General features: G+C 41.1%; 1 protein-coding gene across 1 annotated transcript in view; it reads right to left on the reverse strand.

Moving 5' to 3' along the window:
• The window catches only part of ARHGEF6 (Rac/Cdc42 guanine nucleotide exchange factor 6), a 208,368-nt gene that overhangs the window by 20,966 nt on the left and 174,069 nt on the right, over positions 1-13,333 (reverse strand). The window contains exons 11-15 of the mRNA XM_049766604.1: positions 9,321-9,380; positions 6,619-6,765; positions 2,533-2,619; positions 1,970-2,048; positions 595-737 (exon numbers count right to left, since the gene is read on the reverse strand). Of these exons, the coding sequence (XP_049622561.1) occupies positions 595-737; positions 1,970-2,048; positions 2,533-2,619; positions 6,619-6,765; positions 9,321-9,380 (516 nt within the window). The remainder of the gene's footprint in view (positions 1-594; positions 738-1,969; positions 2,049-2,532; positions 2,620-6,618; positions 6,766-9,320; positions 9,381-13,333) is intronic.

Here is a 13,333-nt window from a genome sequence, read left to right on the forward strand (position 1 = left end):
CCACCATGACAGACCATGCTCAAAACTCGAACTTTGGCACACAAATTTGAGTGTTAACAGATGACAGAGCGTACCTTCCATTGCATACTGCAAGTACAGTAAAATCTCCTCAATTCAAATTCCACAAAGCCACAATTTGTGATAGCTCGGAAGACAGCGGTGCTGGAAATTTAGCCTTGAAGGTTACTGAGCAAATGTGATAGCATGAATGAGATTACATGAAGGTGTTTAAGTATGTATGAAAGCAGACAATTGCTTTGGAATTTAGCATATTATTGATAGAAATATAGTGGCAACTCTTCACTCTAAGTCATGCTTTTACCATTCTAACATCGTAGCAACACTTCTAGTTAGGAACACTTGGCTAGAAGTTAGTTGGAGGACCGAAATTGTGTCAAACAAAATGGCACACTTTTAAGTAGAATGTTAATGGATTTGGATCTCCCTTCACAGGAAGAAATCAGAATTAGTGAGGTTTAACTGTACTTTGAAACCTACTAATCTATACTACCCAAAGGCTAATGCTATGCTCACTGCTCTCTGTAAGTCCCCTGCAAACAAAATTGTATGTGGGACTGGCGAACTCCTACTTACTGAATGAGTACTACAGGATGATGATGATGACTTAGTTAATGAACTAGAGGGCAGTCCTCTGATAAGTCTTTGCAGTTGCTCCAACCATTCCTGAAAATCCTGGCTGTTGTTGCAATGGACCACGAGTCTCTCCATTAAATTACCTGGATAAGCAATGACAAGCATTCAAAATCAAAAGGCAAGGAAGGAGAATCATGAGAGTATCTTTCTCATAAACCTACTTTACACAGCAAGGCAAGGGCATCTGTTTTCATGCATGTTCAGACTGATGGGAATAGTGCTGTTGAAGCATCGGCTTCAATAATCACAGATGAGGTGTGAGAATGAAGGCAAGAAACAATTGTGACTAATTAATAAAATTGTTCCTCATTTCTAGGAAGTTTACAACTACTCTTGAGACAAATTCACTAGCCCAAATGCAAACAGTGTCCTGCTCATCTAAATGGAGAATACTGGGCTGGAGAGAGTACTTGGAATCAAGCACTTGCCTTGTAAGCAGTGAACCCCAGCACTGCATATGAGCATATGGTCCCTGAGCAGGGCGAGGAGTGACCTCTGAGCACAGCCAGGTATGACACCAAACAAGATACTTCTTTATTTACTACTAAAGTTTATTAACTAATAAAACATGAAGGTTCAATTACTGATGGTGCTTGGGGACCATATGTGATAACAAGGATTAAACTGGTGTCAGCTACATACAAAGCAAGCACTTTAAATCCTGTCCTATCTCTCCAGTCCACTGACTATACCTATTTAGGCCAATACCTAATCTGGAGCTCATTTTGGGGGGCAAAGAAAAGGAAAAGGCTTAAGGTTATTATCTCAGTCTGGCCACTACTCCATATCTATGCAAAAGAGAAATTATTCGATGTTCATCATACATTGTGGCTTGTTATTTAAAATGCCTGGGAACATTATGTGGCTTAGTCTTTAGCTCAGTTTATGAAGATAATTTCATGGCCTTTCAGTACTTGTTAGTAACACAACCAAATCTTGCTAATTCCTGGGCTAAAGATGAAATTGCTGACAAAAGTCCACATCTTTGGCGCTTCTGCTGCCAGGAAACTGATAATAGAAAGAAGCAAGAATGGCATTTACATCAGCCCATTTTGTTATTAGCCCTATCAAGTAGCTCTTATGCAAGTGAAGATGGAATCTAATGGCAAAGTAGGTTTTTTTTTTTTAATAACTATGAGTCTTTTTTCTTTTATGGCCGCTGTACCCTTAATTATCCCAGGAAATGGAATATACGTGGTGATGCCCATGAAAAATTTGTGCATGAACTCTATAACAGAAAATAAGAGCATTTATTTATTTAACTTTCCTCCAAAGGATTTGAAGTCATTTCATTAAAAAAGAGAAAATGACTGACCTGTGATTTCAAATGTGAAGTCATTCCCTTCAATTTCATCTAATCTAGTCACCACCATTCCTGTGATTGGAATTTTTCCCTACAAGAAAAAGAAGATTCCCATTCATTCTGTGCGTTTAACAGAGCTGTGCCTACTTTTATTTGTTTTTCTGACCCTCTTATTGCTGAATAACATCCAGACATATTTCCGTGGTTTGCAAACACATCATCTGTATCCCTGATATAAATTTAATCAGCCAACAAAGTAACAAGGGGACATGAGGTTTATGTTTTGCACAACACCCTCAATCACCAAATCAGGATTTACAAACAGTTTACTTTTCCCATATATTTTTTCATGAGCTTCGGTGTACCCACCAAAGAATATTAGATAAAAATTGATCATGGTCGAGCCAAAATAAAGTAGAAATAACTACACTGATAAGCTACTTTATTTCAACCAAGAGAACATTCTACTTTTTGGGGGCTGTAGCTGTTTATGTTATAGTGGAGTTGCTGCACCTGAACAGCAACCTTTCTTTCTTTATGGGTCCTGTAATTTGTTTTATCTGAGACCTACTAACCTGGTAGATAAAGCCACTCATCCGAGGACTTGCGGATAACATTACCAAGAGAGTTGAAAATAACATAAGGTACCGCTCCTCTTTTTCCTAAAGTGGAATGAAAAGTATTAAATGGAGAATAGAAATTGGATAGTTAGCTCATTAAGCATTTCTAGACCCACCATACTTTTATAATAGATCCTAGAAAGGCAGTGATGTCTCAAAAATGAAAGAAACCCAATTTCACAAGGATAACCTTGATCAATTTTCCTCTGAAATAGACCCAAACTTCTGATCAATTTCCTAGATATATAAAACACCCAAATACAAAGGTCTATCTGCTTTTTAAGTGTGTGTACTTGAGAGGACAGTGACCTGATGGTTTTCTGCTGAAGTTTCAGCCCAGTTGAAAAATAAGTGCCTGAAAGTGGCAAAATAAAGATGTCTTAAGTTGGTCAGAAACTTCATATACACTGTGGCTCAATATGCTAAAATTCTCATTCATAAAATTATTTTCAGCCTTAGAAAAATCTCAGGCTTCTTTTGACTGAATACTGGATTAAATTTTTCTTGGCAATTAAAGTATTTTTTATCAGTTAAAAGAAGAGAAGAGGGGCCGGGAAGGTGGCGCTAGAGGTAAGGTGTCTGCCTTGCAAGCGCTAGCGTAGGACGGACTTCGGTTTCGATCCCCCGGTGTCCCATATGGTCCCCCAAGCCAGGGGTGATTTCTGAGCGCATAGCGAGGAGTAACCCCTGAGCGTCAAACGGGTGTGGCCCAAAAACCAAAAAAAAAAAAAAATAAAAAAATAAAATAATAGAAGAGAAGAAAAATACTCATGTAAAAGCAAAGAGGAAAAAATATTCTTAAAGTGATACTACTGTGGGTGCAGGAAAGAAAGTACAGCAGGTAGGGTGCTTATGTAGCACATAGCAAACCTGGATTTAATCCCCAGAATCCCACAGCCCCACAAAGCACTGCCAAGAGTGATTCCCTGACTGCAGAGCCAGAAGTAACCCCTGAGCACTGCTGAGTATAACCCAAAACCAAAAAATAATACAATATATTATTGTGAGCATGCAACCTAAACTACAATAAGAATAACATATTAAATTGAATTAAAATAAATGTCACTTAAGCTAGAGAGAGTTCAACAGGTTGGAGCATGTACTTTGCATTTTGGAGAGTTCTACCTCCAGTAATACATGGTCCTCTGAGCACAGAGCTAGGAGTAACCCCTGAGCTGTTCTGGAAATGGCCTAAAACCAATGATTAAACATTAAACAGGGCCCGGAGAGATAGTATAATAGATAAAAGTCTTGCTTTGCATGTGGTCAATCTGAGCTTAATCTCCAGCACGTCATATGGTCCCCCAAGCACACCAAGAGTAATTCTTGAGCACAGAGCTAGGAGTAACCCCTGTGCATTTCCAGGTGAAGCCTCCAAACAAACAAAAATAAAACAAAATAAAATTACACAAAGGAAACAGTTAAACCTGAGGATTTCTCCGACCCAATAACATAAATATATAACTAGGAGATGCCCCTCAAGAGACATCTTTTGGGGGAGCACAACCAGTAGCAGTCAGTTTTTCCTGGTTCTATGCTCAGAACTTACTCCTTGCAGACTTGGGGGACCATATGGGATACCGGGGATTAAACCCAGGTTAACTAGGTGCAAGACAAATACACTACCCGCTGTACTATCACCTTTCCCCCCCTCCAAATCTTTCATTTGTCTCTATGACTCCTTAAATGTACTTTTCTTGACATTTTTGACACTTTTGGGTTTGTTTTTGGCCACACCTGGAGGTACTCACAGTTTATTCCTGGCTCTATTCTGACAGATCACTTCTAATGGTGCTCAGGGTACTTAGAGGGTGCTGGGAATTGAACCCAGGTCAGCCACATGCAGGACAAAAGCCCTACCCATTGTGCTATTTTTCAGGCCCTTCTTGACATTTTCTTGCCAATTGTCTTGCTGCCTAGATTCTTTTTCCTAACTGTACCTCCAATGCTGTCTCAAGTTATCAGCAACTACCTTTAGGTCTAATTCAGCCTCTTCCCCTGGGTCTCCCTAATCCTTGATGTCAATACCTTTTGTAGCACTCAGCAGGTCGACTGCTTCCCTAGTGTTTCGCCTGGAATTCCCATGAGCCTCAATTCCTCAATTCTCTTGCCTTTTACTTAATCCTTCTCTTCAGATACTGATTCTTTCTCTCCTCACCCCCAGAAGATTCTCCCAAAGTCAGGAAAGAGGAAAAGTTAACCTGGCTGCAATATGAAAGTTTTTCCTCAGGGTATCTTCACTTGCTTCTGAACTCAAAGCCCCCAAGACTAGTCAAGGGGAATGGGAAAATGTTGGAGGAGGGGACAATTTTAGCACAATTCTAGCACCTGATTCTTCAGCCCGGTATCCATCTGCCAAGCCCTCCCGGTCCCCTTATTTAGGAAACTGTCCAGCTTCAGTGCTCTGGGGCTCTCTGGAAAGCACATTTCCAGGGTTAACAAATTTCTGCTGCAACTCAGTCCTGACACCCCCATTTTATACCATCTTTCCAGCTACCTCCACAACATCACCATCTGGATACCCAAATTCTCTTGTGAGTTACCAGGTCTATTTCGGGGGGCTGCCTAGAAAGTTCAGCAGTCCTACAGTGTTTTTTTTCTTTTGGCTTTTGGGTCACACTCAGTGGTATGCAGGAATCACATCTGGCAGGACCTGGGACCCTATGAGATGGCCCAAATCAAGCTCAGGTTGGCTGTGTCTAAATCAATGACCCTACACACTGGACTATCTCTCTGGCACTTCTTCAGTGACTCTTAACCACGCTTTCAGTGCGAGGCATACCGGAGGCTCCCTGGCAGTGCTTGATCCCTCCAAGGCTACCTCTAGGAATTGAATACAGATCAGTCACATGTTAGACAGGCACTGTGACTGGGGTATTATCTCTCAACCCTGAGTTAGCAGGTCAAAAATTATATTGTTTGGTAGGACATTTGCCTTGCACACAGACAACCGGGTTCAATCCTCAGTGTTGCATGTGGTCCTCCCAGCCTGCCAGGTGTAATTCCTGAGTGTAGAGCCAAGAGTAACCCCCTGTGCACTGCCCAGAGTGGCCCCCAAACAAACAAATAAACATAAAAGGCATTGCTTCTGTCCTCTCGAGCATGGCTTCCCAGAGTTGCCTTTTCTGCTTTCATTCTCTTCTGCACCACCATCATCAAGGTTAAGTATCACTTCTCAACCCAGCTGGTTTTTCTGGTTTTAGTCCCAGACCCACTGGTTTACTGGACAGATCTCAGATTAAGTACTATAAACACTGCTGTAATTGTTTCCTTAATCATTTTCTATTGCCTGCAGGATCACTCTGAACTATGCTTGCCTACGGGTCAAGGCTCTTAATGTCCCAGCTCTGACTCAGTTTTCAAGTTCATTTCACCCAATATGTTTCCTTCCCGCCTAACAATCCAGCTTCCTGGCTGTCTGGCAAGGGGAAAGGGTTCTTCCCATTCTCTGCTGATAATAAAACATGATCATTATTACCATGATGGCCCCCCCCACCCCGAGTCCTTTCTCCATAAAATCTGTTTCTCTTCTTCCTTCTCTCAACTTCTAGGGCCTCTCTTGTGGAGATAAAGCCAATTCCCTTTTGTTTTTTTTTGGGGGGGGGCAGCTTGTGTGTGAACCTTTCAGTGATGTCATCGAGAGTGAAGCTTGCTGCTTTGCTCTCTCCTTCAGTCTCCTAGCATTGTTGGGCCCAGAGTTCCTGGGTTGGAGTTCCTGGGGTTCTTGAGGCTGGATTGATAGCACAGCAGTAGGGCATTTGCCTTGCATGCTGCCGACCAGAGAGGGACCTGGGTTTGATCCCTGGAATCCCCTATGTCCCCAGAGCCTGCCAGGAGCGATTTCTGAGCATAGAGCCAAGAGAAATCAAAGTGCCACTGGGTGTGACCCAAAAACAAACAAACACAAAAACACAAAAAAACAGAACAGGGGGTTCAGTTTCTGATCTGACTGTTCAAGCATCTGATCTCCATGGAAAAACAAATCAAGGAGGAAAAATATGAGAGGTGAAGGGACAGTGTTAAGACTTGAAAGCACCTTACCTCATTTGCTCCATGCTCCACCAAGACTTGTGACATAAAGATGACATTTCCCAAGGTCTTAATATCCTCCCCTTCCCAGGCCTGGATTGGATCTGACAGGATCTGTAACTCCAGCTGTTTTCGTTTTCTCAGATCTTGGCACTCTCCCTAGGGAGTCAAAGCAGGGTAGCAGGGGAAGAGAAATTGTTAGAAAACAATTGGTACCATGTCTAGGTTTCTGCTGAGTCCCTATTAGTCACTCTGAACCTCATCACCAGATTCATTTGTGACCCACAGAAAGATCCACTAACCTAAATGGTAAAAGGGTGTACTTACTTCTGGGCAAGAAGTTTGAGCCAACTAGCCCACTAATAGTACAGAACCTTATAGATTTAGATATTTTGACTGCAGTTTGATGGTGAAGCACAGGCATCTAAGGCTCCAGGCTTAACCCTGGGTACCAAACAAAAGAATTCTGCTGGATATTTTAGCTCTAGTTCTGCTCTTGCTTAATTGTTCTGCATAAGCAATGCTTCAGTTACAAGGCAATGGTATTCTTCTGACGTAGGCTCAGTTTGCAATTAAATGACATCTGAATTAAAAATTTAAGCCAAGAAGATAGTTTCAAAGAGCTGGAGCACATGGTTCTCATACAGAGACCCAGGTTTTATCCCTGGCACCTCATAGCTCCCCAAGTACTGATCAGAGCACTAGATATGTCCCCAAAACTTGTATATATGTATGTATGTGTATCTAGAAATTAGAAAAGAAGAAAGTGATCTTATAATAAAAGATAAACAGTGGCCACAATTTTGCTTGCAGAATAGTAGATTGCTATGAAAATAGTTGATTACTAAAATAACTGAGAAAAAGAGACACAATTTCATTTTGCAAATACAAATAAAAGAAACAGTATGGCAGGATGTGAGAGACATAGCTAGCTAGATCATATATTTGAGATAGATTAGACAATATATAGATAATAGAGATATATAACATAATTATAAAGTATTAGATCAATTTAACAGTATTAAATCCAAATTAAAGAAGAAAAGGGGTCAGTAAAATAGTAATAGTAGAGTGTTTGCTTTAGATATGGATGACCTGGGGACCCATTTGGTCCCCTGAACCCATCAGGTGTGATCCTTAAGTGCAGAAGGAGTGAGCCCCGAGATCCTCCAAGTGAGCCTCCCAAATTAAAGCAATAGAAGAAGAAAACATGCATTTATTTTATTTTATTTTATTTTATTTTTGAACATCAACATTTGGAGCAGTATGATTGCTTTAAAACTCTCTGCTGTCTGGGCCGGGTAGGTGGCGCTGGAGGTAAGGTGTCTGCCTTGCAAGCGCTAGCCAAGGAAGGACCGCGGTTCGATCCCCCGGCGTCCCATATGGTCCACCCAAGCCAGGGGCGATTTCTGAGCACATAGCCAGGAGTAACCCCTGAGCGTCAAACGGGTGTGGCCCAAAAACCAAAAAAAAAAAAAAAAAAAAAAAAACTCTCTGCTGTCCCTTTACTCAGCTAACTGGAAACTTATAGAAATAAATTAATTCATATTTGTGAAGCATCTGTAGTATGACTAAACTAGTCATAATTATATATAATAAATATTATAAACAGCAATGCAAGTTTTACAGCATACAAGAAATGATCATAAAGAAATGGGTTTTTTTAAGGAGCAGGGCAGAGTTAGTACAATGGGTAACACACATGCCTTGCACACAGCCAATGCTGGCTTGATCCCTGGCACCGCATATGGCTTATCAAGTACCTCTGAGCACAAAGGCAGGAATTAGTCCTAAACCAAAAGTTAATGAATAAAAAGGCAATCTAAATTATTAATTTAATGATAAATTTATGTAATTTAGTTTATACAGGAGGAAGGAGTATAAATAACATTGATTACTAGGGGTTTCATTAGTCTGTTAATTAAGATGAACCATGTAAAATGGTCAGTATTCCACTCTTATGACCAGGCAACAGCTATTTTAAACCTAGCACATTAATTCAACCTTTGATCTGATTTGCTGTGAACACATTAGATACAGAGCTTCAACAGAAATTAAAATGAGATGTTACATCTGAAACTTAGAGCAAAAATCAAGAACTAGCCATTGAATCCCATGAGCTAAAATATCATTATGTCCCCAAAATCACTTCTCAGCCTTTTGGCTAAGATTAAATGAAATGTCCTGAAAACATTGCTCTTAGTCTCTCTACATGGTACCTTTCTTCCTCCCAAAATACCACCACATGGTTTTTCACCAAGTGAGTACAAGAAAACACATTTACTATCATGCTCGAATCAATTGTTCCCTTTGATAAAAAAACTAGTCACTTATTTTCCTTTTAGAGTTGAATGATTTCTTTGTCATATGCACATAATCAATTTATATTTTTGGCATTAAGTAGGTGATAAATCCAGTATTGGATTTATTTATTGTTGCCACTCAGGCAACAATCAGTTGCATAAGCAAATGGTGAACACCAGTGATGTGTAGACAAAGACGAAAGAAAAACCCCAACTCCACAGCAATGCTTCATGTGGCAGGCACTTCAAATGGGGGTGCAAATTAAATGAAGCAATCACGGTGGTACTACCATCAAAGCATATTGTTTCCACTCTAAAGACCTTTACATAAGGAAAGAAACGAGTCCCCCAAACCACTCTTTAAAGAAACAAACTATACCAAGTAGAGAATAATTTTAGAGTATCACGTACCATGAGATTTTTGAAAGCTACGACTGCTTTCAGAATATCTTGATGATCTGGATGCGTTTCCTATTAAGGAAAACATGCATTAAAACAATATTAGAATAGAAGGGAAACATGGTTGTCAGGAACTAGGAGTGAAAGGGGAATGTGGTTACCTATTGAATGAAATAATGATCTATCTAATGAGGGAAGGATGTCACATAATCCTTTAATATGGTGGTAATGCATACATTTATGTACTATGTTTTGAAATTCATAGACTGAAATAAGTTATTTTCACTTTATGCCACTGCCAAGATCTGAAAACCCATGATTAAGATATGAAAACTTCTAGAGACCTGGGTGATAGAGCAGCTGATAGGGCATTTGACTTGAATGCAGCCAACCAGGGCTTTTATCTCAGGCATCCCAAAGTGGTCCTCTGAGCACTGCCAGGAGTAATTCCTGAGTGCAGGGTCAGGAGTAAGCCTTGAGCACCACTGGGTGACTGGGTATGGACTAAATATCAAAAGCAAAACCAAAAACAAAAAGATAAGACTTCTAGTAAAACATCTGAAGTTTCGTAACAGCTATTAGGCATTGGTATTGATGCCAGAGTTGGCATTTTCCATTTTGATACTAAGTTGTAGATCACATTAAATGTTGTTTGGGGCAACCATATATCATTTTAATCATTGACAAGAGGTAGCAAATCATGGAAAACAGTGGTGATTACAAAAAAAAAAATTCCAATTAGTACCATTTTCTAAAAGGCCCTCATTTGCAAGCAAACTCAATGTAGCAGTGAGAAAAATGATTCTAAGTTCTCTACCATGTAGCCATCTTTAGCATGGTTACTACAGTGCAAATAACCTGTAATTTTATGGTACTCATAAACGTGTTGGATCCCCAAAAGGCTCCACAACTATTTAATGAAGAGAAAGGTAGAAATTTGAGGGTACAGGTTTAGAGAATTTTTAGGAGATCAGGAACTTGCTTTGCCTCAGTTGGATCCCAGGCATTGCATATGGCGTACTTGAGTGCTACAGGGGATTACTTCTGAGCATAGAGCCAGAAATAGCCCCTAATGAGCACTGCACAGAGCTAGAAGAAACCCCTGAATATTCTTGGGCTTTGTCCATCCCTTTCCTACATAGAAAACTAAGTTAAGAGCACAAAAATGTACAAATGTACAAAAAAGAATACAAAAATCCCTTCCTCACACCTATATTCATTGCAGTGCTATTTATAGTAGCCAGACTCTGGAAACAACTGAGATGCCCTTCAACAGATGAATGGCTAAAGAAACTGGCACAGATACACAATGGAACAGAAAGATGCCAGGAGATATGAAGTCATGAAATTTTTCTACACATGGATACCATTATGCTGAGTGAAATAAGCCAGAGGGGAAGAGAGAGACAGAATAATCACACTGATCTATAAGTTTTAAGAAAAATAAGACATTATTTTTGTAATCCCCAGAGATGAGGGCCATAAAGACCAGCTCATGATATGAAGCTTACCACAAAGAGTGGTGAGTACAGTTAGAAAAATACACTAACAACTTCCATGACAATGTAAATGAGTAGGAGAAGTATAATGTCTGTCTCAAATGCAGGCAGGGGGTGGGGAAGGAGGGATATAGGGGGCATTGGTGGTAGGAATGTTGTACTGGTGAAGGGGGATGTTCTTTGTATGACTGAAACCAATCATGTTTGTAATCATGGTGTTTAAAAAGTAAATATATATTAAAAGAATAATATAATTCATATATTATTTAAACCTTAAATAGAAATCTGAAAAGGCTCTAAACAACCTTTTTTAGGGAAAAAAAATAATTTCCAAGAATATCACAAGACTTCTATTGACATTTTTTGTTCCTGTTTCTTTATTTTCCCTTGTTGTTGCCTTTGACACTAATAACTTCTTTTTCTTGTTCTAATATAAAAAATGCCATGAAAAAAAAGAGGAGGATGCGGGGTCCAAGTGATGACATTTTCAAGCACTCCTACGGTGTGAAATTCAGTTTGAGTGATGGGCAAACAAAATCTGCTGTTCAACCAGCCATAGGTGGTAAAGACCCAGAGAAGAACAGCTTTGGATCAGATACCAGTTGAGAACAGTATATCCTTAAGGGTTAAATTGATCCTTATGAAAAGAAGGGAGAAATATCGGGGCTACTGTCTCATTAACCCCATTAGACTATGGCCTTGCTCAGATACTCCAAAAACTGGATCAAGAAGCTCAGCCAGCAGTGAGCTGCAGCTCATTGTGTGACTTCTCTGGGGGTACCAAAGGTGGGGTGGTACAGAAGGTCAACAGCACAGGACAACAGGGGCAGATGGGAGTCAGACGAGGGCTGGGATAGAGCAAGGCAAAGCTCAGGACCAACACAACAAGCGATGCTGCAGATTTTCCCTCTCACACAGTCTGTTTGGAGTCCTGCACCAACCAGGTAGAAACAGAAACTTAAAAACACTTGCTGGCTTTTTTTTTTTTTTTTTTTTGCTTGTTTGTTTTGGGGCCATACCCAGTGGACCTCAGGGATTCCTCCTAGCTTTCTACTAAGGATAATCTCTCTTAGCAGGATCGGGGGACCATACGGGGTGCTGAGGATGAAATCTGGGTTAGCCAGGTGCTAACACACCTTCCTCAGTACACTATCACTCAGTCCCAGTTGCTGGTCCCAGTTGCATGAGGGGGCCTGCTCACAGTGTTTAGCAAACCAGATGAGCTCCGGAGGTCACCAGAGGTCAGTGCCTCCTGTACTGAGGTATCTCCTGTACCTCCTATACTTGAGCCTATAATTGAAATTGCATTGGGGTCACTTTCTGCCACGTCCTGAGTCTGTGGTTTGGCTCAGAGGAGCAGCTTTCAGTCCTTTCCAATGCTGACAAGATCGGCAGCCACATGCAATCTGAGCCCTTTAAAGATAATCAGCCTAACCCTTTCAAAACTCAAAACCTTCCCCAGACACAGGAAGAGCATGTAGGGTAAAGGCAGCCTCTCCAAGTAGGTCCTCTGCACCACCCACACCTCAGTGCCCCAGGCTCATGCTGTAGCACCTCAAGAAGCTCTCACTGGGTCTCAGGTAGCTTCACAAGCTGAGCACATGCTTTGTAGGCAAGTGGTCCATGTTCCATCCCTGGTGACCCCCTGAGAACTGCTAATAGGAGTAGCACCTGAGAATCACCAGTGTGGAAGCCAAACTCTCCCCCCATCTTGCCTCCCCCTTCCTCTCTTCCTCCATATCCTTCTCCTCAACCTCCTCCCCCTTTTCCTCCTTGCAGCTGTCATTGTTGCTCGGTTTTCAATAAGAGGATCTGAGTCCTTACTTGCAAATAAAAATTCACTTGTAAGGCCTCGTTGCCAATTTTTTATTTTGTATTTTGGTCATACCTGGTGGCAGTCAGGGGTTACTCCTGGCTCTATGCTCAGATATCGCTTCTGGCAGGCTTGGGGACCATATGGGATGCCAGGGATTGAACCTGGGTCTACTACATGTAAGGCAAATATCCTACCTGCTGTACTTTCACTCAGGCTTCCTTGTTGCAAATCTTAATATATAGAAAAGATTACAGCCATGCTGCAAATTTATAGACAAATATGGGAGGTGAGCCAGAGAGATAGTATAGTGGGTTGGGCACTTGCCTTGTACATGGCCAATCCAGGCTCAATACCACACATCTCAAATGGTCCCCTGAGCCTGCCAAGAGTGATGCCTTAGTGCAAATACAGGAGTCAGCCCTGACCACCACCGGTTGTGACTTAAAAACTAGTAGACAAAAAATGTAAGGAGATTTTGGTGTAGACGTGTGGAGGCCTTGGCTGAAAAAACTGATAGGGGAACCATTTGTGCATCTTGAAGGCAAATACCAAAATCTTCCATCGTAGGAGCCAGATCAATAGCGCAGCAAGTAGTGCATTTGCCTTGCACGTGGTCGAACCATGTTTCATTCCCAGCATCCCATATGGTACCCCAAGCCTGCTAGGATTAACCCCTGAGTATTGTAGGGTGTGGCCTTTCACTATACCCC

The sequence above is a fragment of the Suncus etruscus genome, chromosome X (assembly GCF_024139225.1).
Source record: "Suncus etruscus isolate mSunEtr1 chromosome X, mSunEtr1.pri.cur, whole genome shotgun sequence".
Classification (NCBI taxonomy): domain Eukaryota; kingdom Metazoa; phylum Chordata; class Mammalia; order Eulipotyphla; family Soricidae; genus Suncus; species Suncus etruscus.